Raw genomic sequence first — 27,644 nt, forward strand, 5'->3', positions numbered from 1 at the left:
AAGGCTTGCGGATAGCAGCCTGCATCCCGAACCCCGCAGAGCGCAGAGCTGGGCTCTCCGGGCTTCGGGCAACTATCCGCAAGCCTTCTGAGCGCGGGGGAGTTCCCGCCGGGCTCCGAAGGCTTGCGGATAGCAGCCTGTTCTGGGGGCTGGGGTCGGGGGAAGCTCGGGCTTCCCCCGCCCCAGCCCTGCTCCTGGGGGGGGGGGGGAATAATTTTTTTCTTTATCCCCCCCCCCAAACTAGGTGCGCCCTATGGGCCGGTGCACCCTATAGAGTGAAAAATACGGTATTTATTATTTATATCCCGCCCATCTGGCTGAGTTTCCCCAGCCACTCTGGGCGGCTCCCAATCAAGTGTTAAAAACAATACAGCATTAAACATTAAAAACTTCCCTAAACAGGGCTGCCTTTGGATGTCTTTTAAAGAGAAGATAGCTGCTAATTTCCTTCGCATCTGATGGGAGGGTGTTCCATAGGGCGGGCGCCACCACCGAGAAGGCCCTCTGTCTGGTTCCCCGTAACCTCACTTCTCGCAGGGAGGGAACCGCCAGAAGGCCCTTGGTGCTTCCATGGTTGAAGGTGGCAATGGTTCTGAAAGCCCGTTGCAGGAGGGAAGAGGGATCTTGTGTTCGAATCCTGCTTGAAGGGTTTCCCAGAAGTATCTGGTTGGCCGCTGCGAGAACAGGATGCTGGACTCGTTGGCCTGATCCAGGAGGCGCTTCTTATGTTCTTAAGGATGCCTCTCCCCAGCAGGAAGACGGCCACAGATTAGATTACCAAGGGAGGGAAAAACAGGCGATGCGTCCGACCATCACATCCTGCTTGCATTGTCTTGCTGAGCTGATGGGTTGAGGGCCAGACAGCAAAGGGCTGGGCCAAGGCTGGCCCAAGACACTTGCTGCTAGAGGCAAATGCCCAGATCACACACACACTCCCTCTTCTGTGTGCAGAATCCGACCAGGCTGGGAGTTGCCTCTTACTTCAACTCTGCCAAGCGTCCTCTTCTGCACCTGAGGGCAGCAGGGTAGCTTAAGAGATGCAGAAAGAACCTTGCGCCGCACACAACTCTGTTCCCTCCAACGCCTTCAACCAGGCAACTGCTGCCTGAAGCGGCCGCCTCCCACTACCTAACGGTTGGGCCGGCCCCAAGGAGCTGAAAGTCCACGGTGGCCAGGCTCAGCCTTAAAGCTGTGGTGTTGGTTGGTTTGTTTTTAAATGTAAAGGCTGAGAAAGGCAGGAATTTGGGGGGACAGAGTGGGTGGGATTCAAGGGGGGCAGAGAGATGACGGAGAGGCGTTTCCAGTGCATTTGAAGCACCTGTTTGAAGAGAGGAGAAGAATTCGGGGATGCACGAGACCCAGGCGAACCGACTCCATTCCAGACCCAGTATGAGAAGGAGCTGCCCAGTAGAGTCCTGATGAAATTTAGAGCGGGATGCAAGAGTCACCTTCCTTCTACACACACACACACACACACACACACACACACACAGAGTACCTGTCTTCTTTTCCTCTCAACCCCCCCCCCCCCCGCCAGTCCCCTCTGCCTTTCTCCTACGGCCTCCGGCAAGGTCTTCTCCATCACAATTTAATGCTATATCAAAGGCTGCCTTCTCCTTGCCCGGGGTTTGCTCCAGTCTGGAATCTTTGCCAGAGAACAGGTTGAAAGTGCCCAGTTTGTAAGTGGGGGCCTCGGGGAGCAAAAATCAGCTTGAAAAGCGGAGCAGTCGCCTTGTGTCTCCCCGCCCCCCCGCCCCACAGCTGTTCTCAGGCACACCCCAACCAGATTGCGGGGAGTTGGGGGGGGCGAGAAGGAAAGCACAGGAAGGAAGCGACCCGAAGAAAGAAGGAGTGGGTGGGGATGAACCAGACTCAAGATTCGTTATTTACAACGGCTTCCCCATAATTATTCCGTGTACACTGAAAAGAAATCCTGACTTCCAGACAACCAGGAGGTGTGTTTTGGCTTGCAGGGTCTCTCAAGATCTTCCCAGGACCAAAATAGGAATACGCCCCATACACATGGACATTTGTTCTGTCACCCTTCTCTGCACGGGGGCAGATAAGGCCTAATTCTAACCCAGTTGCCTCCATGGTATATTTTCCAGAGAAAAGCGGCCCACGCCGTTTTGCAGCCAGGATGAAGTCCGAACGGCGCTGCAAGCTCTTGGCCTCCGTTCAAAACTCTTCTCTGAAGAGTTTGGTTCCTGGAGGGTAAGAGCAAAGGATTCTGGGGGCTGGAACGCGGCCGCCTAAATTCCAGCACCTGAGTTGGGTTTGTGGCAAACAAGCGGGGTTCAGCTGCCAACTCTGGGAGGCAGGTGTCACTCAAGCCTGTTTTCTCCTAGGGTCTTCTTCGCTCGAGGCGCTGTCCCCCGTCTCTGCCTCAGTTTCCCTTCCTGCATAGCTGGACTCCTCGGGAATAAGAGGAATCGGTTGCCAGCATCCTCTTTCTCCTCCTCCGAAAGGGAGATGTGCTGATGGAATGAGGCAGCTGTCACTCACGTTGCACAAACTGCCGTTCCTGGGCCCGGCGTCAGCCGACTGACACCTCCTAACAACAGGGCTCTCTGCTGGGGGGGGGGCTGGTCCCTTGCCTCCCCTTACCCCTTCATCCAGCTCTAATTGCTTAAGGGGAAATGGAAAGTTGAAAGGCAAAAGAGGTCTCTTTCGGCACTGCGCGGAGTGAAACTGGTGCTATTGATTGGTCGGGGCCGGAGCACGTTCCCCTCTGCTGATATTCAAATCCCGCCGTCAGCCCCCTGCTTTCACATTCTTGCCTTGTTGTCAAGGTGAAAACGAAAAATAAGAAAGCTTAAAAAGAAAAGGGAAAGCTTGCGGGGTGTTATGTTGAGCGTTGAGCGACTTTCATGCGCAGGAAACGGGGCTTGCGTCTCAGGAGAAATGGCCATGGTCGTTTTACGATTCGCCTTACGAATCTGCAGCTCTTCTGTTGCTTTTATGGATGATTCCTTCACAAGAGGCTAGAGGAGGGGAGCGAAGATTTGGTTGCAACCTTTCGTCTCTGTCCCAACTCTCGAGAAGGGAAGCAGGGCCGCGCCATCAACTGTGCTCACAAACTGGCTCCTTTCGCTGTCGGCTCCCCGGGAGCACAGTTCCCTTCTCAGCTGCTTGCTACAAGAGATTTGAAACTCGACGAGCCAAGCTCGCTTTCTCCCCTCCTCCCTCCTCATCGCCTTTTCCTTTCGTGCCACCTATTTTCAGACTGCAAGCTGTGGGAAGTGCAGAGTCCTTTTCAGCCGAAGGGTCAAACAAAAAACACTTTAAACAAACGCGTAAATGACACTGGGTGGAATCAGCTTGCCACCCCCCAAAAAACCTGCAATTTGGGACAATGCAAAAATCAAAAATTGCTTACTGCTGCGAGGTCGCTCATTAAGCAGCATGGCACCTGGGACAACAGTGGGAGTCCCGGCAATGGCAGGCTGATATTTTTGAGGGTACAAATAGGGACACGGGTGGCACTGTGGGTTAAACCACAGAGCCTAGGACTTGCCGACCAGAAGGTCGGCAGTTCGAATTCCCATGACGGGGTGAGCTCCCGTTGCTTGGTCCCTGCTCCTGCCAACCTAGAAGTTCAAAAGCACACCAGTGCAAGTAGATAAATAGGTACCGCTCTGGCAGGAAGGTAAGCGGCGTTTCCGTGCGCTGCTCTGGTTCGCCAGAAGCCGCTTAGTTATGCTGGCCACATGGCCCGGAAGCTGTACGCCGGCTCCCTCAGCCAGTAAAGCGAGATGAGCGCTGCAACCCCAGAGTCGGCCACGACTGGACCTAATGGTCCCTTTACCTTTACCTTCCCTTAGGGCAAACCACCTTTAACAGGGTGCTTTGCAAGGAAGATGCAGGCTGGGTGTGTGGAATCTGCGGTTTGCAATTTGCTCCCGACTTCCTCCTCCCCAAGGTCTCCTGGAAAACATGCACGTGGTGGGATATGGCCAGGGACGACGACGCTCTTCTCTTCTCCCTCTCTCCTAGCTGCAACCCATCAATCGCAGCTCAGAAGGAAGGCCGATCATCAATTATCAGACAAAGCATGTTTAAATTGCATCGTTTGTAGCAGAGATAATTACCACGATTAATTATTCATGCGGCAAGGACTGTGAAGTGTTTATTGGGGGGGGGACCTGGAAATCGGCAGGCCAGGAAGGGGAGCGATGTTCTCTGTTGGGAGGTGGGATGCAGAACGCTAAAAAGCACGGGGAGAGCACACTTCGCCAGGAGGCAAAAGGGGGACGCTGGGGTCGGGTGAAGCCTTCGGCTCAGAAGTTCCTCCTGCAGCCAGGCCCAATGAAACATCCTGCGGAACTTGGAAGCTCGCACTCTGGAGCTTGAGCACAAAAAGGCAGCCCAATTTAAGGGAGAAAGAGAGAGAGAGAGTCCCTAATGCACCACACTCTCATAGATCATAGAACCATAGTGTTGGAAGGGAACCCTGAATGCCATCTAGCCCACCCCTCTGCAATGCAGGAATATGCAGCTGTCCCTTACAGGGATCACAGACATACATCTGAAGGCAGCCCTGTTTAGGGAAGTTTTTAATGGCTGGTGTTTTATTGCATTTTTAATCTTTGTTGGAAGCCGCCCAGATGGGCAGGGTAGAAATAAATAATAATAATTTATTATTATTATTATTATTATTATTATTATTATTATTATTATTATTATTATCATCATCATTATCCTCCTTGCAAAACTAAGGGTGTTTTATTATCCAAAACTAAGCGTGTTTATTATCCTTGCAAAACTAAGGGTGTTTCCAAACCGCCCTTTTTGTTGAGCATTCATCCAGATTGGTTTGCAGGGAGATCCGCTACACTGGCTATTTAATGAGCAATCATTCTGATTTCTTTGCAAGAGGAGAGTTAAACTGCTGCCGCATCAGAGCAAGCGTTATCCCACACTTTCCCATGCACCTGCCTTTAGGCGTCATTCTGGGTAGCTGAGATCATATCTCACTGCATTTTAGAAATTGTATTCGTATGTATACATTTTTTTTGTCAGATTAAAGTTGCATTCTTACTCATTGTACACATTTCAGCAGCGTTTTGTTGTCCATTTTGGGGAGCTATTGCCCAATCCTGTTCACTCTCCCAGAATCACTTGTGGAGTCCTAGATCTCTGGCCACCAGATGTTTTTGAGCGCAACTGTGCTGGCTGGGGTGAATGAGAATTGCCATCCAAAACAGCTGGAGGGCACCAGGTTGACAAAGGCTGCTCTAGCACGTTTGGTCTCAACCTCCTAAGCTAAACAAGTCAACTTCCTTTATGCATGGGCAAAAAGGACTGTCCTCATGAGGACTACACACATGCACGCTCTTTCTCTCTCCCTATTAAAATGGCAGCAGAGGTTCTCAGAAGTCTGCAAGAGCTCCCAGCTATGCATGCTTCGAGAATACCATAGTAAGCAAATTATGGGTTGGCTGCAACCATTCCTGCCCATTCCAGCTGTCCAACGGTATCTGGCTGCAGCCCGCTAAGTATTTGGGAGCCTGTAGATTCTCCACCTTGCAGACGCCGCAGAGAATAATCTTGCCTGTTCCCAGCGCAACCCCCACCCGGCTGCATAATACTCATGCGCTATACATCTGGCCGCATGAGTGGGGTTTCCCCCCCTCTTTTATTTCCAGTCTGTGCATGTATTATTCACATTTTAGCACACAGCTCACACAGCTCCTACCTGCGAGAGCCCAAGGTAAATAGACACCGTCTCGGAGATGTAAAGGAATTTTCCCTCCTGGTTCAGTGCAAACACAAACCCATCCAGAGACTGTGGAGAGAGAGAGAACACAGAAACAACATTTATATTATATAGATGTGTTTCCCCACCCCCACTCCAAATAAACTAGGCTGGTGCTTTTGCCAAGCAGAGGGGGGAAAGGTGGAATGAAAGTTACGTGTCACACCAACACAGCTGGTCCAGGTGTAGGGAAGATTCCAAAATTATTATTATTATTTTAGTTATTAGATTTGTATTCTGCCCTTCATCCGAAGATCACAGGGTGGTTCACAGAATAAAACCTTGCTACAAAACTCCCAGGGCATTACGTCATAGGGACTAGAAACTCTACCCAAATCAAACCTTGGTAAATCCAGTTTCTAATTCGGTTTAGTGCCCAAACAGATCCAGGGTAGCAACCCAATGCACTAAAAACAGGGCAGCAGGCTTTAAAACGATTGATCAGCGCAGATATTAACTGTAGCTTAAAATGAGCCCATTGATTAATTAATGGGTGAGACTGGATCTCGCCAGCTTCCAAGCTGGATGGCCAACAAAAAATTGCAGAAGGCCTTTTCCTTCCTTTTTTTTTATACTCATATAAATTGTTATCTGCCTCACATTTAAAAATGAGGAGGGGGCTCTCTCCTCCTCCAGGAATGATTTTTCAACATGCAAACAGTGTTAGAATCTCAGCAATATAAGCCAGCCTCTAAATGGCACCTTAAACCTAGGTTGCAGTCGCCACAAAATAATGTCTACTCGCAAGGAGTTTGGACTAGATGATTCTCAGGGTCCCTTCCAAAGCTACCATTTTACTATTCTATGATCTCTGCTACATACAGCTGGACTGCAGCTTGCTCTTACAACAATTCACTTGTCCCTGTATGCAAGGAGGAGAGACACACACCATGGAAAAGGAACTGGTATTAACTTTAATACCAGTTTCATTTCCATGGCATGTGAAGGAAATCAGCCCTGAGTGCTCACTGGAAGGACAGATCCTGAAGCTGAGGCTCCAATACTTTGGCCACCTCATGAGAAGAGAAGACTCCCTAGAAAAGACCCTGATGTTGGGAAAGATGGAGGGCACAAGGAGAAGGGGACGGCAGAGGAGGAGATGGTGGGACAGTGTTCTTGAAGCTACCAGCATGAGTTTGACCAAACTGCGGGAGGCAGTGGAAGACAGAAGTGCCTGGTGTGCTCTGGTCCATGGGGTCACGAAGAGTCAGACACAACTAAACGACTAAACAACAACAACATGGACTAAGGCAGAGGTTTTTAAACTGTGGTGATCAGCCTGGCGCCCAGAAATCTCCACCAGTAGCAAAACGTACCTGTCGCCCTGGGAAATTTTGAACACTGCAAATATGCAAACATATTTAAGTTCAGATCAAGTAAGCAAAATGGGGGTGGGGATAAATTAATTTAAAACAGGAAGCACCTTCAGATTGGCTGGCAGCCCATGTTAAAGATGTACCATACTTTTCCGTGTATAAGACGAGGTTTTTTTTTACTCCAAAATAGTGTTAAAAAATGGGGGGGGGGTTGTCTTATACACGGAGCGTGGGTAGGGAGGACATGTGACTGCCGCAAGCTGCAGATTGTCATAGGCGATTGGTGGCTGCGGCAAAGGCTGGTTTGTATTGGCTGGTGCTGCGGCAATTGTGCATGCGATTGTCAGCCACTGCTGGCGATTGCGCAGACTCTTTTTGGCTTCTGCGATTCGAGCGATTGTCAGAGCCTATCCATTGGGTTAGTGATTTACTGCATCCCCCCTCCCCCCCGGAAAAGCTCTGGGCAATCCTCCCCCCCAAAAAAGATCAACAAGTAGGGGGGGTGTTATACACGGAAAAATAAAGTATGTGCAGAAAACCTGGCAATGGCAGGCTATGAAGGTGAGCTGTTGCCGTGCACAGAGACAAATCATTGGCCCATTTAGCTAGGCTTGAGCTGCTCGGGCCGGCATCGACTCTCCAGGCACAGGGCTCTTCCATAACTTTCCCATCCACCACAGATTGCTTTTCATGAGGACTGAACCTGTGAGCTCCTGCAGACAAGATATGCGCTCCACCATTGAGTTAGGGACTCCTCTAGAACCAGATTAGTAGGGACGTCATGGGCTGTTTCTGAATGGATTTCTCTCTCCCACTCCTGACTCCCAGGCTTCAGCCCCCAAAGATGAAGTCAGACACCAATCTGCATGTGATGAAGTCAGTGGCGTAGTGTGGGTTGTCAGCACCTGGGGCAAGGCAAGTAATTTGCGCCCCCTAACCTATGGATTTGCGCCCCCTAACCCTAACCCCCAGATGTTGCGCCCGGTGCGGCCGGCCCCCCCTGTACCCCCCATGCTACGCCACTGAATGAAGTGGACTCTCATTCATGGAAGCTTGTTAAACTACAATAAATGTGCCCGTTGTTAAGGTGCCACAAGGCTCTTTGTCGCGACTGCCAAAACAGGCGGCATGGCAACACGCCAGGAACGCTATTTGCTACAGAAGAAGTACCCCACAAAATAGCTGCTTGCAAGGGCTGGGCAACATCAAGACTAGAGCCAAGTCAATACCAAAGGACCAAAAGTCACCCAAAGCGGTCCTGGAATTAAGACTTCCTAAGAGTATTAGGAAGAGACATCACCTTGCCAACAAAGGTCCATATAGTTAAAGCCATGGTTTTCCCAGTAGTGATGTGTGGAAGTGAGAGCTGGACCATAAAGAAGGCTGATCGCCAAAGAATTGATGCTTTTGAATTATGGTGCTGGAGGAGACTCTTGAGACTCCCATGGACTGCAAGAAGATCAAACCTCTCCATTCTGAAGGAAATCAGCCCTGAGTGCTCACTGGAAGGACAGATCCTGAAGCTGAGGCTCCAATACTTTGGCCACCTCATGAGAAGAGAAGACTCCCTGGAAAAGACCCTGATGTTGGGAAAGATGGAGGACACAAAGAGAAGGGGACGACAGAGGACGAGATGGTTGGACAGTGTTCTCGAAGCTACCAGCATGAGTTTGACCAAACTGTGGAAGACAGTGGAAGACAGGAGTGCTTGGTGTGCTCTGGTCCTTGGGGACACGAAGAGTAGGACATGACTAAACAACAAGAAGAATATTAGGGTTCGTTTCGAGCAAAAAGGCATTCCTAGACCTCGTCGTAGTGAAGGCAGGCTCAGAAGAGAAAGAAGAGAAGTTGCCTTTATAGCATGAGACCCTTACAATCAGAATCATGGGTTCTAGCCCCACGTTGGGCAAAAAGATTCTTTTTGGTTGGTTTCTTCCAACTCTATGTCAACCAACCCATCTCAAACCTTTACTGGCATATAGACGAGGTTCCAAAAGGTTCAGTACTATAAAAGCACAGCAATATCTGCATCTAACAGTTAAAATACTGTGACGTTTGCGAAACCTCACTGCATGTTGCAGAAACCTGGCTGCTATCTCCATCTTATCCGCATGCTGAGTAAACATTAGGAAGACTACCTTGCAACCATCTGATGGCCACTACCTGCTAATTAACCAGCTGATTAATGAACATAGATTGAACTGTCTGATACAAAGGGCAGGGCAAAAGAACGATGGTTCTATAAAGTCTCAGAAGCCAGAGGGGGTTGCCAAATAAGATATTCAGTGTTCTGGGGGATGGGGCTTAAGACCCTGAACAGCTCCTGCCCATCGATAGCTACCCGCCACTCAGGCTACATCCGGCACACACTGCCAGAGGCAGAATGCCCCTGCATACCAGCTGCTGAGAATCACAAGCCGGGAGAGTCCTGGTGCAGCGAGGTCCAGCTCGAAGGTTATTTGGTTGGCCACTGTGAGAACAGGATACTGGACAGAATAGGGTCCCTGGCCTGGTTAGGAAGAGCTCCCTCTTACGCTCTGGCGCTAGCAGGAGCAAGATAAAATGCCGCAAAACAGTTGCTAAAAACCAAAAACGGGGCCTTTTCTGCAGTGGATCCCTGTTTGTGGAATGCTCTCCCCAAAGAAGTTTGCCTGGCGCCTTCATTATACGCCTTTAGGCGCCAGGTGAAAATGTCAGCCACGTCTTTGGCTAACATCCTATATCCTGTTAAATGTGGTTGTTGGGAGGGATCTTTTGTTTGTTCTTGTTTTTATTATGCATTTTGTATGTTTTTTATCCCACATTTTCATGCTGTGAGCAGCCTTGAGATCTACAGAGCCAAGAGCAGAGCCCCTATTTAATAAATGAAAATAAATAATGAGAAAGCCTTGCAAATCTGCTTTGTTCCCACAGGGTCACAGAACCTAGCCTCTCTCTGGTCAGGGTTTGGGTTACCTTGACACAGAGTTTTGACAGAGAGCTTTTGTGGGCGTGTTTTTCTTTTAAAGCTCAGAGTACACCTTGCATCCCAACAGGGACCTCTGGCTTCAGAAACAGATTTGAAAGTGCATGTAAACGTTGATGTTATTTCTCCCTAACTAGATTTGTCTACTTTGCTTTTAAAGCCACCCAGAATTGGTGGCGATCTTTACCTCTTGGGGGAGCGAATTAACCCTGCGCCGTGCAAAGAAATACAGTATTTTTCACTCTATAAGACGCACCAGACCACTAGACGCACCTAGTTTTTGAAGGAGGAAAACAAGAAAAAAAATATTCTGAATCCCAGAAGCCAGAACAGCAAGAGGGATCGCTGTGCAGTGAAAGCAGCAATCCCTCTTGCTGTTCTGGCTTCTGGGATAGCTGCACAGCCTGCATTCACTCCATAAGACGCACATACATTTCCCCTTACTTTTTAGGAGGGAAAAAGTGAGTCTTCTAGAGCAAAAAATACAGTAACTTATTTTGCCTGCCCTGAAGCTTATAGCATTCGGCTTCGTTGGCCGACTCCGGATTGCAGTGTTTTACCATGATGAGGAGGTTATTGTGATGTGCTGTTTTGTTTTTGTTTAATATGGTGTTTTTACTTTTCCTTTTTGTAACTTTTAAAACTTTAATAAATATTATTTTCCAAAAATAAAATAAAATACCGTGATGAGGAGGACAACTTCCTTTCCGCTTTCTCCAAATTGAGCATAAATTTTATGCACCTCCATGGGGATTTAAGATCTGCACAGCGCCTAAAGAGGCACCTAGAAGCAGCTGTTTAAAAGTGCAGGAACATCTGGAAATTCCCTGGGCAAAGAGGAGAGCAGGCAGCAAACCCTCTCTGCAAAATAAGGAGCAAGAAAGCCCTGAATATTTGTGATGAGCAAAGACCAGACAGAGAGAGAGCGCAACCTCTTCAGGGTTCATCCAGGGAGGAGAGCCGAATAAGGCCGAGAGGGGGAGGGGAGAAGAGCCACAGCCAAAAGTTTTTTCTCCCCTTTGCTTTTTCACCCCCCACTCCAAACTGTTCCAGAAAACAGGAAGCTGCTCCCCAAGGAGACACAGGACGGAAGCCTCAGACGTCCCCTTTGAATCTCGCCATGGCAAACGTTAGCAAACGCCAAAAAATGCCCGGTTTTCGGGTCCCCGGCCAAATCCCTTTAAAGCGGGATGATGATGTCCTCTCCTAAGGCAACATTTGAAGCAGTTTACGAAACCGGTCCCAGGGCAGTTGGGCAGAAACGACTCTGCGAGCTCCAAAGGAAGGACTTTGGGGGCTCCACGCTGAGTTCGCCCTCCTTTCGTTTTGCAAAGTCCGGGCGATAAATCCCCGTAAGGAGGGGTGAATGTTAACCTGCCCCCTCTGCGGCTGCAACAATGCCCAGGGCTGGAAAGTGACCAAAGCCATCACCACTCCCAGGGCCAAAGGACATGTTATATGCCAGCTTGTGTACTGGTCCCAGGGGGGTGTGGGGTGGGGTGGGGGAGCGGATTTGAAGCATGGAAGTGGCTGATGTAACCCTTTCCTCACCTTCTTTGCTCTAAACTCAAAATCAGCTGCTTCTCCCCCCCCCCAGGTTCAAAAGACATTATTTACCCTCAAGACATCGATTCCATAAAACATATTTTGTTGCATTGTGCAAAATATGAGCAAGCCAGGGCTGAACTGATACTACCCTTGCTGGTACCTTTCCCAGGAAAATCAGGGGCTCACTATGTCAGGTTCCTATTGAAAGACCGGACAAATGCTAGAACATTAGCAGTGGCAAAGTTTTTATCGGTGGTTGCAAGAACAAATAATCCCTATATTCTGAACAAAATGCTTGTTTAACCTGGAGGTAGGCTGTATGAATTGTGTATTGCTTTGTAATGATTTGTTGGGTCTCTGGACCGTAATAAAGATTGATGATGATTTACCCTCACAAGCACGCATTTAAAAAGCTGGAAAGGGACGGTCATCGCCATTTGCACAGGAAGAAGTTAAGCACCCCACTTTGCTTCTCCACTCTAGATTGCCTGTTCCCGAAGAAACTTCTCATTCAAAATAAACAGGGGGGGGGATGAGTCTGTTAGGGCAGTGTTCCCCAACCTTGGGCCTCCAGCTGTTTTTGGACTACAATTCCCATCATCCTTGACCACTGGTCTTGCTAGCGAGGGATGATGGGAGTTGTAGTCCAAAAACAGCTGGAGGCCCAAGGTTGGGGAACACTGTGTTAGGGCACAACACATTTGCCTTTCAAATGTAGTTTCGCTCTGAAAGGAAGTTTAAACAAGCAGAAGTTTGGCAAAATTTATAGTCCGTATGATTGCCAGGATAAGCTAGAGGATGAACCAGCAGCGCCTAATAAAATCTTTGGAGCCCAGAAAAAGGGGGTTTTCCAACTGGGGTGGGTTACCCTGGTGCAAAATTCAGACTCCCAATATTGCTTCACACCCAAAATAAGTCAGATGTGCTTTCACAGTTGGTGTCTCTCAGATGAAGTGAGCCACAGTGTCTTTTCCTGTAATCAAGTAGCTTTGTCTGCTCTATTCTGCCTTGCTCAGACCCCATCAGGACTCCTGTGTCCGGTTCTGGGCGCCACAATATAAGAAGGACATTGACAATACGGGGCGTGTGCAATGGAAGGTGACGAAGATGGTCAAAGGTCTGGAAACCAAGCCTTATGAGGAGCAGTTGAGGGACCTGGGTATGTTTAGCCCGGAAAGGAGAGGAGATGTGATAAGGTAAAGGTAAAGGTAAAGGGACCCCTGACCGTTAGGTCCAGTCGTGGCCGACTCTGGGGTTGAGGCGCTCATCTCGCTTTATTGGCCGAGGGAGCCGGGGTACAGCTTCCAGGTCATGTGGCCAGCAGGACTAAGCCGCTTCTGGAGAACCAGAGCAGCGCACGGAAACGCCGTTTACCTTCCCGCCGGAGCGGTACCTATTTATCTACTTGCACTTTGACGTGCTTTCGAACTGCTAGGTTGGCAGGAGCAGGGACCGAGCAACAGGAGCTCACCCCATCGCGGGGATTCAAACCGCCGACCTTCTGATCAGCAAGTCCTAGGTTCTGTGGTTTAACCCACAGCGCCAGCCATCTTCAAATATCTCCTTGTTTTCTGCTGTTCTGGAGGGTAGAATTCGAACCCATGGCTTCAAGTTACAAGAAAGGAGATTCCAACTAAACATCAGGAGGAGCTTTTTGACAGTGAGAGCTGAAGGAGACAGTGGAACAGTCTCCTTCAGGAGGTTGTGGACTCTCCTTCCTTGGAGGTTTTCTAAGCAGGGGTTGGATGGACATGTGTCATGGATGCTTTGGCTGAGATTCTTGCTTTAGCTGAGATTTCTGCTTAGTATACCTGAAGGAGCGTCTCCACCCCCTTTGTTCTGCCCAGATGCTGAGGTCCAGTGTCGACGGCCTTCTGGCGGTTCCCTCACTGCGAGAAGCCAAGTTACAGGGAACCAGGCAGAAGCCTTCTCGGTGGTGGCACCCGCCCTGTGGAACGCCCTCCCACCAGATGTCAAAGAGAACAACTACCAGTCTTTTAGAAGACATCTGAAGGCAGCCCTGTTTAGGGAAGCTTTTAATGTGTGACATTTTAATGTATTTTTAATCTTTGTTGGAAGCTGCCCAGTGGCTGGGGAAACCCAGCCAGATGGGCGGGGTACAAATAATAAATTATTATTGTTGTTGTTGTTGTTGCAGGGGTCTGGACTAGATGACCGTTGGCATCCCTCCCAGCTCTACAAGTCAACGATTCTATGAGTCTCCTCCCCAAAAATAAAAATTCTGGAGCTTGCACTACCAGAATCCCTGTCCTGGGGCATGGGGACTCCTCTTAGCCCCCCAATCTTTCACGCCCTGCCTCTCTCCCAAGGCCTGCCCTGCAGCAACAATGCCTCTTTATACCAACAGGATATATTTGCACAATTACGACGTTTCCCCCACGAAGGAGCCTGGGTGGTGGGGAGGGGGAGAGGAAGGGAGAGAGGGGAGAGAGAAAGAAATAGCAGGAGATGAATGGAACCGACAGCCACGTTAACGTTCCAGCACGTTAATTACTGCTGACAGATAAAATTGCTTTTTTTATCATCATCAAGTGGTTTCGATGTGCCGGCCGGAGGTCATTGCTGTGGCAATTAAATGGTTGACACCACATGATGGGGACGTCTCTGCGGGGGGGCGGGGGGGGGCCGCAAACAGTGAAGAAGAGAGGTATGCATGGATCAATCCCTAGATTTCATTTTGCCAGATTTTCAGCACATGCACATCAAGAAAAACACGCTTGGTGAGGGTAGCAAAAGTAGAAGCGGGGGAAGAGCAGTTTAAGAGAGACAGAGAGAGCGGCAGTTTAAGTTCTGGGGGCCCCTCGTTGGGGGAAGGAGCTCTCTGTGGGTCCCCTGCCCCCCACATCAGTAAACCAACCTCCCCGCAGCACTTCTCACCAGCTGCTGAGCAAGCAGGCCACACTGACTCCAGCCTCTGCTTTTCTCCTAAGAACGCAGGCAGCTACAGGTACATATATTCATTCATTCAGACTTTATTGGCATAATGGGTACAGACCACTGGGTTCCATTTTGCTCTTTACTGCATGCATTGGCTGGCAGCAGTGTCTGTCTGGCATTTGGGGCATGAACCTGGCTGGCAGCGTCACCTGGAGAATCCGTGTCACTGCAGCGAGCTCCCATTGCTCTGTCCCGGCTCCTGCTAACCTAGCAATTTGAAAGCATACCAGTGCAAGTAGATAAATAGGTACCACTCCAGCGGGAAGGTAAACGGCATTTCCGTGCGCTCTGGTTTCCGTTGCGCCAGAAGTGGTTTAGTCCTGCTGGCCACATGACCCGGAAAGCTGTCTGGGGACAAACGCTGGCTCCCTCGGCCTGAAAGCAAGACGAGTGCTGCAACCCCAGAGTTGCCTTTGGCTGGACTTAACTTTTTACCTTTATCTTTTTACGCAGGTGGCGCTGTGAGTTAAACCACAGAGCCTAGGACTTGCTGATCAGAAGGCCAGCGGTTCGAATCCCCGCGACAGGGTGAGATCCCATTGCTCGGTCCCTGCTCCTGCCAACCTAGCAGTTCGAAAGCACGTCAAAGTGCAAGTAGATAAATAGGTACCGCTCCGGTGGGAAGGTAAACAGCGTTTCCGTGCGCTGCTCTGGTTCGCCAGAAGCGGCTTAGTCATGCTGGCCACATGACCTGGAAGCTGTACATCGGCTCCCTCGGCCAGTAAAGTGAGATGAGCACCGCAACCCCACAGTCAGCCACGACTGGACCTAATAGTCAGGGGTCCCTTTACCTTTTATCTACCAGGGATCAAACTGCGTGCAAGGTCCCTGAGCCACGGCCCATGCCGGCTGGGGCAGATGGAAGCTGCAGGCCAAAGCATCCAAGAGCCCCCAGGCCTGAGGATGCAGGGATTGTGCCAAAGATGTCACAGGAAAGAGGGGCTTGGAAGGGTTTGGAAGAGCTGAGAGGAGAGGTCTCCTGAAGCACCATTTTCCCATCCAGCAGGTGAGGAGCTGCAGGACCATGGACAGCTCCAAACAGGCAACTTGCTCAGCAGAGTCTGAGAGCACAGAAATCTCTCTCTCTCTCTCTCTCTCTCTCTCTCCCCCAGGCTCTGGGCCCTGGCAAATCCTTAAAGGACAAACCACTGAGAAGTTTCATTTGTGTCACGAACTGGCAGGACAACAGGAAAGAGAAAGAGGATCTGGGCGAGGGGTGTAGCCGGGACTTGGGGCACAAGGGAGAAAGCTGGGAAAGGAGAGGTTGGTGTAGGAAGCTACTCACGGGGTGATGGAGAATGACAAGGGGGTGGGGGCCAGTGCACAGGACCCAGAGCCAGAGCAGCCCCTGTCTCCATGAACACAAAGGGCTCTGAGGCATAGGGAGAAGCAGCAGATGGGGCGCTCTAAGAGGCTGAGGCAGGGAAGGACCCACAGGCCAGCTCACCAGCTGAGCAATGCAGCTTGCTAGCTCTGGGAGGAAGTCTTGATGGATTCCAGGCAGGTGTTTTGAGGAGGCAACAAGGATGCAGCAAGGGCGAAAGGATACAGGAGCAGAAAGATGGGTGGGTCAAGTCCATGGTGGTCCTGGAATGTAGGAAGATAAGAAGCAGCCTGCTGGATCAGGTCCATGGCTGATCGAGTCCATCCTGTTCTCACAGCGGCCAACTAGATGCCTGTGGGATCTGAGCGCAAGAACCTTCTCCTGTGGTTTCCAGCAACTAGGATTCAGAATTATTGCTGCCTCCAAACATGGAAGCAGAGGATCGCTGTTTGTGGCTCGTAGCCATCGATAGTCTTATTCTCCTCTGTGAATTTGTCCAATCCTCTTTTGAAACCATCTAAGCTGGCGGCCGTTGCTACTTCTGATTTCTGATGGCTACAGGATCTGATTTCTTTCCACAGGGCCTGTAAGACAGAGTTGTTCCGCCTGGCCTTTGGCTTGGAATCAACTTGATCCCCTTCCCCTCTATCCTTTTTTCTTTCTCCTTCTGTGATGGAACTCCTATTTGGGGACTTCCTTGGCTTTTTTCTGGCCCATATAGGACCAGTCTGGATAGTTGGCCTTGGTGAAGATTTGACGTTTTCATCCCCAAAAAGTTTTTGATTTGAGTTTCTACTGAAATGAGGTTGCATTTTAATGTTGTATTTTAATCTTGTTTTTAAGTTGTATTTTGATCAATTGTTTTATAGTTGGTGTTAGCCGCCCTGAGCCCAGTCTTGGCTGCGGAGGGTGGGGTATAAATAAAATTTATTTATTTATTTATTTATTTATTATTATTATTATTATTATTATTATTATTATTATTATTATTATTATTATTATTACTTCTCTCGAGAGCAAGTTCCATGCTCTGACTCTGTGCTGGTGTGAAGACTTCCTTCTATCTCTCCCGAATCTTCCCAACACTCAGATGTCCACAAGTTGTGGGAGTTACGAGAGAGGGAGATAAACTTTTCCACATTTGCTGTTCTCCATTCCGTGCATCGTTCCACGGGATTTCTAATGCGTCACATGGGATGGAAGGACAAAGGGGCTTGTTGCCGGATCCAAGAGCCGTCAGGAAGCCAGGGGAGGGTATTAAAGGGCCTGCATCCCATGGTCAGAGCAACGAAAAAAGACAAATCGTTCTGGCAACAACAGTGCTGGAGGAGGAAGGAAGGAGTCCAAAAGGGGGAGGATTAGTCTTGTTCCTATAAAAGCAGAGTCCAGCAAGCAGCTTCCACTACACTGAGAGAAGCTATGGCGCTCCCTCCGAGGTTGCACATGGAGAGCTGCCCCCCCCCACAGCAGTGCTTTCTGTCAGCCAGCTGTTGGCACAACATCTGCATCCCCCTCACCCTCCCTATTCGTAGCCCTCTCCTCACACACACCAGCGGCCAAATCAGATTGCTTCCAAATAAACCCGAATTAGTCTCTCACACATAAAAAAACACAAGCCCTCAAGCTGGAGACAGTGGGCTGTGGAAAGGAAGCCGCCACACCTGGCCAAGGAGCCAAACGAGGTTAACACCTCCGTTCCCCCTCTGGACAGAATCCTCTAACTCAATTGATCCAGCTTGCTCACCTTTTCGCTCCTGCCTCTTTGCACCTGCTCTGGCCGTGGGCAAAATTAGGTTCCCTTTGAATCAGCAACCCAGGAAAAGTGTGTTGCCAGGCCAGTGCACTACGCCCAGAAATAGAGACGTCTAATGTGGCGTATGCCTGTTGTCTTTGTCCATGGAGTTTTCTTGGCAGGGATACTGGAGTGGCTTGCCGGTTCCTGCTCCAGGTGGATCACTTTTGGTCAAAACTCTCTACTATGACCTGTCCAACTTGGGCGGCCCTGCAAGGCACAGCTCATTGCTTCTCTGAGTTGTTCAAGCCCCTTCACCACAGCAAGGCAGTGATCCATGAAGGAGAAAAAGCAGGAAGGGGGGAAAAGCAGAGACATCACCTTGCCGACAAAGGTCCGTATAGTTAAAGCCATGGTTTTCCCAGTAGTGATGTATGGAAGTGAGAGCTGGACCATAAAGAAGGCTGATGTGAATTCTGGTGCTGGAGGAGACTCTTGAGAGTCCCATGGACTGCAAGAAGATCAAACCTCTCCATTCTTAAGGAAATCAGTCCTGAATACTCACTGGACGGACAGATCCTGAAGCTGAGGCTCCAAGACTTTGGCCACCTCATGAGAAGAGAAGACTCCCTGGAAAAGACCCTGGTGCTGGGAAAGATGGAGGGCACAAGGAGAAGGGCACAACAGAGGACGAGATGGTGGGACAGTGTTCTCGAAGATACCAGCATGAGTTTGACCAAACTGCGGGAGGCAGTGGAAGACAGGAGTGCCTGGCGTGCTCTGGTCCAGGGGGTCACGAAGAGTCGGACATGACTAAACAACTAAACAACAACAACAAAGTGTGGTGTATGGGGTCCAGCAGTCAAGAAGGCAGTTTCTGCACATTCTGTAGAAGAGGGGCGTATGAGGCAGATGGGGCTCGTCCACTTGGGAAGAGAGTCCATCCAGGGGACGGAAAACTCTGATCATACACCTCCACTGCCTTGCGAGATATCTTTGAGAGAAGGAAAGGCTCAATGGTGAACCCTACACAAATCCAGAATGGAGTCCAAAAGGAGGTTTTGGTGACACCTTGAATGCCTCCTTTTGGCAACACCTGCAGCCAAGATGATGCCAAACATCTTACTCTGATTTCCTATGGACCACATTGGTGGGGCCGAGAGGGGTGTCATGTCATCTGGGCAGCCCAGGGCCCCCATACACACTGCCCAGGCTTGTGTCCCAGGGGGGGTCACTTTGGTGCTGCAAACCCAGCGGTTTGACTTCACCCCCGGAGGCACACTCCATTGTCTCTCCAGACAGACGGATGCCAGCGAGAAGTGGTGTACAAAAGTGAGAGGAAGATGTGTGTGTTGTTCTGAGCTCTGTTTCAAGGCAGGAGAAGGGAAGTACAGCATCAGCCTCCCATGCAGCAAGGCCCCCTCAGGTTCCCTAAAAGGCAGGGCTTGGGAGAAAGCCCTCTATGAAGCCCTGGAGAGATGCTGAAAGTCAGTGTGGGCAAGGCTGAACTAGATAGACCAAGGACCTGACTCAGTGTAAAGCAGTTTCCCAGGGAGAAGCAGAGCAACATCATTATGATACAGGTTTCTGTGTTAATGTGCTGGTCCCGGGGGGAAAGTTACCGTTGGCGTAGTCAAAGTCCGGTCCTGGGTCACTAGCCTGGAAACAGTTCACAAGGAGCAGGGCGAGGTCCGAAGCAGGAAGCCGGGCGGGGACAGGAACACTGGAGGGTCAGGTCTGGGTCCGGGCAGGAACAGGTACTCAACAACAATGTTGCTCCCGCAACCTGGGACCGGCCTGACTGGCCTTTATCTTCTCTGAGGCCAGGGGCGGTCCCGGCCCCCAGGAGACCCGCCTCTCCTGGCCTTAAGGCGAGCACTCCTCCTGGGAGAAACCAGTTCCCTTCGCCTCTCTGCCCTGAGCCTCTGCAGTTCAGGAGAGGCTGAAGGGTGACTGGGTCCAGGGGGAGACTCACCTGTAGGCACTGAGTCCTCAACCACCTCCGGAGCCAGAGTGGATTCACCTGGTGCCTGCTCCTGAGGATCCGGCACAGGTGCAGGCGCTTCAGAATCAAGGCCCTGCCCCAGTTCAGCCGGCCCTGGAGGCGGGGACTCCTGTGCAGGCTGGGATTCCTCTGGTTCAGCCTCTGAATCGGATTCCCAGGCCATCACAGTTAATTACAGGAAGGCAGCCAGCAGTAGTAGGATGCTGCCTTCATGCTCTGCTGGTGATCTCCTGCCACGGGCGTAGCATGGGGGGTGCAGGGGGGGCGGCCGCACCGGGCGCAACATCTGGGGGTTAGGGTTAGGGGTGCAAATCCACGGGTTAGGGGGCACAAATTACTTGCCTTGCCCCGGGTGCTGACAACCCACACTACGCCACTGTCTCCTGCAGCAATTGGGCTCCCCCTGTTGGAAGAAAGAGCTTGCACTGCACAGGTCTTAGAGATGATCCAGCAAGACCAGGGGTCAGCGACCTTTTTCAGCCGTGGGCCGGTCCACTGTCCCTCAGACCGTGTGGTGGGCTGGACTATATTTTGGGGGGGGGGGATTGAACGAATTCCTATGCCCCACAAATAACCCAGAGGTGCATTTTAAATAAAAGGACACATTCTACTCATGTAAAAATATGCTGATTCCCAGACTGTCCGCGGGCCGGATTGAGAAGGCAATTGGGCCGCATCTGGCCTCTGGGCCGTAGGTTGCCTACCCCTGCGCAAGACAATTTGTTGCCTTCAGAAATGAGTTAATTGCAGGCCACACTTCAACGATCTGCGGCTGACAGGAGACGAAGTTCTCAGCATGGGAGGTAACAGCTAGGGATGTGGAAATGGCCAAGATTCACTTATTAGTCCCGTGTCCAGAACAAAAATACACCCGGCAAATAGGATCTATAGTCACTGTTGTTTTCAGTCCTCAAAAGATACGCAACTGATTGCTCTCCCCTCAACCTCATTTGCATTCTGCTTCCTTTGCACGGACATGAATTGGGGCGGGGGGGGGGATAACGTAATGAAAACATCATTAAGCATGTTGTTAATTACGCGAAGTTCCACCACAGAGGACAGCAAGGCAAACAACATTCCCCCGCCCCAGAAGCAGGACAGCAACAAATGCAGAGTGGATCAGAAATCAGTGCTTTCCTTACACCCCTAGCTATGGCTGATTTGAAACAGAGGCAGAGGGAAAGGGAGCCTCTCCTTCCAACTCTGGATAGCAGCCAGGAAATTAAAAGACGCCTGCTTCTTAGGAGAAAAGCAATGACAAACCTAGACAGCATCTTAAGAAGCAGAGACATCACCTTGCCAACAAAGGTCCATATAGGTAAAGCTATGGTTTTCCCAGTAGTGATGTATGGAAGTGAGAGCTGGACCATAAAGAAGGCTGATCTGAATTCTGGTGCTGGAGGAGACTCTTGAGAGTCCCATGGACTGCAAGAAGATCAAACCTATCCATTCTGAAGGAAATCAGCCCTGAGTGCTCACTGGAAGGACAGATCCTGAAGCTGAAGCTCCAATACTTTGGCCACCTCATGAGAAGAGAAGACTCCCTGGAAAAGACCCTGATGTTGGGAAAGATGGAGGGCACAAGGAGAAGGGGACGACAGAGGACGGGATGGTTGGACAGTGTTCTCGAAGCTCCCAGCATGAGTTTGACCAAACTGCGGGAGGCAGTGGAAGACAGGAGTGCCTGGCATGCTCTGGTCCAGGGGGTCACAAAGAGTCGGACACAACTAAACGACTAAACAACAACAAACAACAACATATCGTCAGAGACCGTTTTCCTTTTTACATCTCACCTGGAGTGGGGGGTGGGAAATACCTGTTCTGACGAGGCTCAAAAAACCCCCAATGAACAGGTTGCAATGTTAGAATTCTGGAAAGATGAAAACGTAAATCAAGAGGGAAGTCTCATCCTGGCTCAATTTTAACCGTGGATTGACCCCCGTAGCCTCTTTTGTAAAAGAGCAAAGCAAAGTCCTCTCCTAATACACACACACACACACACACACACACACACACCCCACACCCTCTGCCAGTCCCAAGTTTGTCCCAATCAGTGAGTCAGATGCAGAGCAATGATGGCAGGCTGCTCTCAGGCTATGGTGCAGACAAGCCCTGGGTCAACAGCTGCCAAACTGCCTCCAGCCTTTCCCCTCCCAAGAGAAATGGAAGGGTTTTAAAAGCTGGGTGGTCGTTTTAAGCAGGGTGGGGCAGGTAAAGAGAAGGGGGATGGACAGGCAAGCTAGTATCTAACGGGGAGGTGAGGTGGGCTAGGCTCAGGGCCTCTGGAAAGAGAGGGACCCCTGGGAAGAGAAAGGATCAGGCCTTCTCAGTGGTGGCACCTGTCCTCCCATCAGATGTCAAGGTAAACAACTATCTGGATTTAGAAGACATCTGAAGGCAGCCCTGTTTAGGGAAGTTTTTAATCTTTGATCTTTTATTGTGTTTTTAACATTCTGTTGGGAGCCACCCAGAGTGGCTGGGGAGACCCAGCCAGATGGGTGGTATATAAATTATCTTCTTCTTCTTCTTCTTCTTCTTCTTCTTCTTCTTCTTCTTCTTCTTCTTCCCTGCCAAGTTTCGATGGACAGCGTTTGGAAACATTGAGGGGGAAACCAGAATCAATCTATCTATCTATCTATCTATCTATCTATCTATCTATCTATCTATCTATCTATCATCTATCTATCTATCTTTCTCTCTCTCTCTCTCTCTCTCTCTCTCTTTCTGACAGCTCCTTGAGGAGAAGGGGCAAGAACATACCTCTATTGAGAGGGCTTTAAAATGACTAGCTGAGGTAGCAGAAGGTAGAAGGAAGGCCAAATCCTGACCGCTGCCAGCCACACCAAAGAGGCTAGCAGCAGAGTACCTGATCTGCCTATAAGTTAAAGGCTTGCAAATAGCCAGTAATTAAAGTAAACGAATTGCATTTAATTGATTACGTGCATCAGCAGGGAGTGCCCGACTCGATTTTCTCCCAGAGCGTCTTAGTCCTTCAGTGGTTTCCCTATCAAAGTTTTCCAGTAGTGTGAAAAAACAAATATTTCTTCCAGTGTGAATCTGTGGCTGCGCTGCTACCAGGTGAGGCTGTACCTAACACTAGCCGTACTGTGAGGAGACCCAGTCAAATTGGCTAAAAAAGCCAGTGCAATTCTGGGCTGCATCAATAGGAGTATAGCATCTAGATCAAGGGAAATAATAGTGCCACTGTATTCTGCTCTGGTCAGACCTCACCTGGAGTACTGTGTCCAGTTCTGGGCACCACAGTTCAAGAAGGACACTGACAAACTGGAACGTGTCCAGAGGAGGGCAACCAAAATGGTCAAAGGCCTGGAAACGATGCCTTATGAGGAACGGTTAAGGGAGCTGGGCATGTTTAGCCTGGAGAAGAGGAGGTTAAGGGGTGATATGATAGCCATGTTCAAATATATAAAAGGATGTCACATAGAGGAGGGAGAAAGGTTGTTTTCTGCTGCTCCAGAGAAGCGGACACGGAGCAATGGTTCCAAACTACAAGAAAGAAGATTCCACCTAAACATTAGGAAGAACTTCCTGACAGTAAGAGCTGTTTGACAGTGGAATTTGCTGCCAAGGAGTGTGGTGGAGTCTCCTTCTTTGGAGGTCTTTAAGCAGAGGCTTGACAACCATATGTCAGGGTGCTCTGATGGTGTTTCCTGCTTGGCAGGGGGTTGGACTCGATGGCCCTTGGGGTCTCTTCCAACTCTAGGATTCTATGAATGAACGTGACTATGGTGCATTAATTTGAATGGGACTTCTCTGATCAAGTCTCTCTCTCTCTCTCTCTCTGTCTAGCCTACTTTGCAGGGATGTTAGGAAGATGAAATAAGCAAGCACCATTTACGTAACACAGGATTGGACTCTGATTTTAAAAGCTACAGATTAAACCACATCCAGATTTGAGGGGACCTGTTGGAAACGTGCCGAGGCAAGTCTCCCAGATCCTTCATGTGTGTGGACTTGTGGGGCACAGATGTAATGCAGGGTCTGTTCCCCTGCTCACACACTTCCCCTCAGCTGTCACGAGCCAGGCTGTGCAACAAGGGCAGCCATCGGCTGAGGATTGATAAATTGCTCTTTAAAATATTACCATATGCCACTTCTGATAATTAGCCCACAGCCCCAGGAGACAGCAGTAATGAGCGCTCTCAAGAAATAATTAGCCCGATCCGTCGGCTTCACCGGTGCCTGCCCTCAAAATGTCAAGACTCGCAAGATGCATGGATAGCGTCGTGGCATCGCTTAGCCACTGGGTGGCGCTGGACTTGATTGGGTCACTGAGAAGATCGGGAGCTTTCTATTCTTCCCAGGAAGAGATAATGAACGTTCCTGCTTAGCCTTGTGGTAGACTCTTTCTCTGAGCCGGAAACTGTGAGCTTCCAGATGTTGCGAGACCTCAGCTTGCCTCACCCCTGACCATTGGTCATGCTAGCTGAGGCTGATGGGAGATGGAATCCATAGGGCCCCAGGCTTCCCAACCCTGACTCCAAGCCTTGTGCAACATGGTGTAAGAAGTTGAGTTTTAGACCCATAAACTCCTAACAAGGAAACCAAAACAGCACAGCTCCCTGCACCAGAAATGTTCTGCTGTAACAATAGGTGGCATGAATATTCAGCCACTCATTACTGAGGTGAAATGTGTGGAACAGGTCTCGGTGTTTCGATTTCTGCGAATGGAGTTGAGAGATGACCTAACCTGGGGCGGAAACAGTAAAGACCTGATGAAGAGAGCACAGAAGAGGTTATATTTTCTGAGAATCCTCCGGAAAAATAATCTCTCAAAGGACCTGTTGACGGCATTTTACCATTGTCCTGTTGAGAGTGTATTAACTTATGGTCTGTGTGTGTGGTTTGGGAGCTGCATGGCCAGGGAAAAAACAACGCTGTCCAGGGTTGTAAAGACTGCGGAGAGAATAATTGGGTGCACTCTCCCCACCTTGGATCAAATCTACGCTTCAAGGTGTCATAAGAAAGCTGCAGAGATAGCGCAGGATAGTGCGCACCCCGGAAATGATCTCTTTCAGCTTCTGCCTTCTGGAAGAAGGTACAGGGTTATAAAGACTAGGACTAGCCACCTGAGAAACAGTTTCTATCCAAATGCGATTTTGGTTTTAAAAAGCAGTGTAATGTAGTCTCTGTGGGAGTATACTGTATTTAATTATGGGGTATCAGAGTTTTTAGCGGGTTAACCAGGCTTGTTGGTTTTGAATGTCTGATATAGATTTTTTACATTTTGTTGTTCTGTATGGGACAATGACAATAAAGATTATCTTATCATATCATATCGTATCGTATCGAATGGAGGAGGAAACTGGCTTACTTCTGCCTGGCCACAAAACTCCACAAAGATGGAAGAACTGTGCAAGAAAGCACCGTTCCCTCCCTTCCCCCAAAAGTAGCACGAGCAAACTATTTTCAAAATGGGATGCCTCAAGGATTTTCTGCAAAATATGTTTGACAAAAAAAAAAAAGTATTGAACGCCAGGATACCAATGCATAAAAAGTGTGGGGGTGACAGGACCAAATAAATGCACTAGTGGAATTTCAGTGCAATATGGTGGCTCAGGAAGGGGGCGGAGCCTGCCCAGAGATTGAAGGAGAAGAATCTTTTAGGTGAAGCGAGGGAAATCAGACAGAATCTGGACTTCATTGGCTCTTCACAATAATTAATAATAACAATCATAAAATGTACTTATACCCTGCCCTCCCCAGCCAAGACCGGGCTCAGGGCGGCTAACACCAGGCATAAAAACAATTGATTAAAATACAACTTAAAAACAAGATTAAAATACAACATGCAGCCTCATTTCAGTAGAAACTCAAATCAAAAAACTTTTGGGGGGATGAAAACGTCAAATCTTCCCCAAGACCAACTATCCAGACTGGTCCTACGTGGGCCAGAAAAAAGCCAGGGAAGTCCCCAAATAGGAGTTCCATCACAGAAGGAGAAAGGAAAAGGGAAAGAGGGGAAGGGGATCAAGTTGATTCCAAGCCAAAGGCCAGGCGGAACAACTCTGTCTTACAGGCCCTGCGGAAAGAAATCAGATCCTGCAGATAATTGCCAAATAGAGTCAGACAGGTAAGAGACAGGAAGGTCACATGAGCCATACTCACCTGTAGAATGTGGCCCCCTAAGTGCTGTTCAAAGAGCTCTGTTAGCAGGGTGTTCACATTCCTCCGGCCGGCAGCTGTCAGAGAGAGAGAGAGAGAGAGAGAGAGAGAAGGAATCCGCTATCAGAGAGGTCACACCTTGGACACCCCACCACCCAGTATTTGGCCCCCTGATCTCCACACTTGCCAGGGAGAAGCTGCTGGTGCCATGGCATTGAGACTCATGGTGTGACCAGGAGGGCATGGATTCGAGAGGCTGAGAACTTGCAAAGTTACAGCTTGGGGGGGAGAGTGGAATTTGCCAGCCCTGGGAGATCCTTCTTGGACCCCAAAAATAATCACAACACATATTGCAGGTTTGGCTCCAGCACAGAGCTTACCCGCCCCCCTAAAGCTGGAATTGCAAACTGAAGATCTCTCTTATCAACGAGAGATTTGCCCTGAGAGAGTTTAATCCAGGGGTCAGCAACCTTTTTCAGCCGTGGGCTGGTCCACCATCCCTCAGACCATGTGGTGGGCTGGACTATATTCTGGAAAGAAATATGAACGAATTCCTATGCCCCACAAATAACCCAGAGATGCGTTTTAAATAAAAAGGACACATTCTACTCATGTAAAAACACGCTGATTCCTGGACCGTCCGCGGGCCGGATTGAGAAGGCGATTGGGCCACATCCGGCCCACGGGCCTTAAGTTGCCTACCCCTGGTTTAATCCACAGGATATCAGCTACTTCCTGCTTATGTTTGCAAAGGAGAATGTACTTCTGAATATAAACAGATTCCCTTGCTGCTTCCTGATTCCACTCCCACATCTCTGAGGTCAGGAAGCCACTTCCAAAAAGAGGAGGAGGAGGAGGAGGAGGAGGAGCAGAAACTGTCTTTCATCTTATATTTGTTCAGGGGATAATGATCAGGGACTGACAAGCAAAGTTTCAGTCTCCCCACCTGTCCCCACAATAAATAAATGAAGTGCAAATATAATCTTTCCCACACATCGACCTCCTCATTTTTCGAAGGCCTTTCCTTCGTTCAGCAGTGAGCATGCTGTGACATCACAGCAGCCCAGCCAGTGCTTGAGGACGGCTTGTAGACCATCAGCCGTCAAGTGTTTTAAGGTCTGTATATAAGCATGTCAATCCTAAACCTCATCCATTTTGCTCAAAGGCAAGAAAGCATCTCAAGCGACTGAACCACGGGGTTAGAGGTCAGCCGCAGACAGAGACCCTCCTCCCCACAGCTTCTTCTGGACACCAAAGAGCAAATTCTTAAGCCCCCGAACATTACCAAAAAAAACAGAAGAAAGAGGAAGGGGGGGCAGAAAGGTTGGGATTCTTTTCCAAAAGTAATTTAAAGGTAGAAGGGAAATGTGAAGAAGAGGAGAGAAGCCTCAGACAGAGATCTTTTACAAAAAGAGAGATTTACCAAGTAACTTGGCAAAACAAAAGCTGTTAATAAGAGGGACATTTGCATCTCAATTCCGGGACAATTTTATACAGGGACATACAAAACAACAACAATAAACCAAGCCTGTCATCCACATCTCCTCTCTTTACATGCATGTGCATCTGTGCACATTGATGCTTGCACAAACCCCACTCTGGGGTGGTGAGCGCACACAAGCCAAGGACCAGGCACTCACTCTGGGGGAAGACAAGGACAGAGCCCTGGGGGTGTGGAGGGGGAAGTCTGGAGGGGAGAGGAGGACCTGCCATTGTGCTCTGCACATTCCTGGGAGATGGGATTAGAATACTTATCAGATCCGCATTCACTGCTCCCCAGCAAAGCTGAAAAGCTCACAAGACCCCGGCTTAACCTTCCTTTCAGCCCCTTCACTCCCTTGCAGCGAAGTTCCCTGGCTCAGGGGCCGAAAGAGAGGGGGTGTTGGGGGGGGTGACGTGCGGACGAGGACAC

General features: G+C 49.6%; 1 protein-coding gene across 3 annotated transcripts in view; it reads right to left on the reverse strand.

The window, feature by feature from the left end:
* The window catches only part of NPAS1 (neuronal PAS domain protein 1), a 94,385-nt gene that overhangs the window by 26,674 nt on the left and 40,067 nt on the right, over positions 1-27,644 (reverse strand). For all 3 annotated transcript variants that reach the window (XM_083753747.1, XM_083753748.1, XM_083753749.1), the window contains exons 4-5: positions 25,736-25,809; positions 5,699-5,788 (exon numbers count right to left, since the gene is read on the reverse strand). In XM_083753747.1, the coding sequence (XP_083609873.1) occupies positions 5,699-5,788; positions 25,736-25,809 (164 nt within the window). The remainder of the gene's footprint in view (positions 1-5,698; positions 5,789-25,735; positions 25,810-27,644) is intronic.

Source organism: Podarcis gaigeae, assembly GCF_964106915.1.
Source record: "Podarcis gaigeae genome assembly, chromosome: 8".
Classification (NCBI taxonomy): domain Eukaryota; kingdom Metazoa; phylum Chordata; class Lepidosauria; order Squamata; family Lacertidae; genus Podarcis; species Podarcis gaigeae.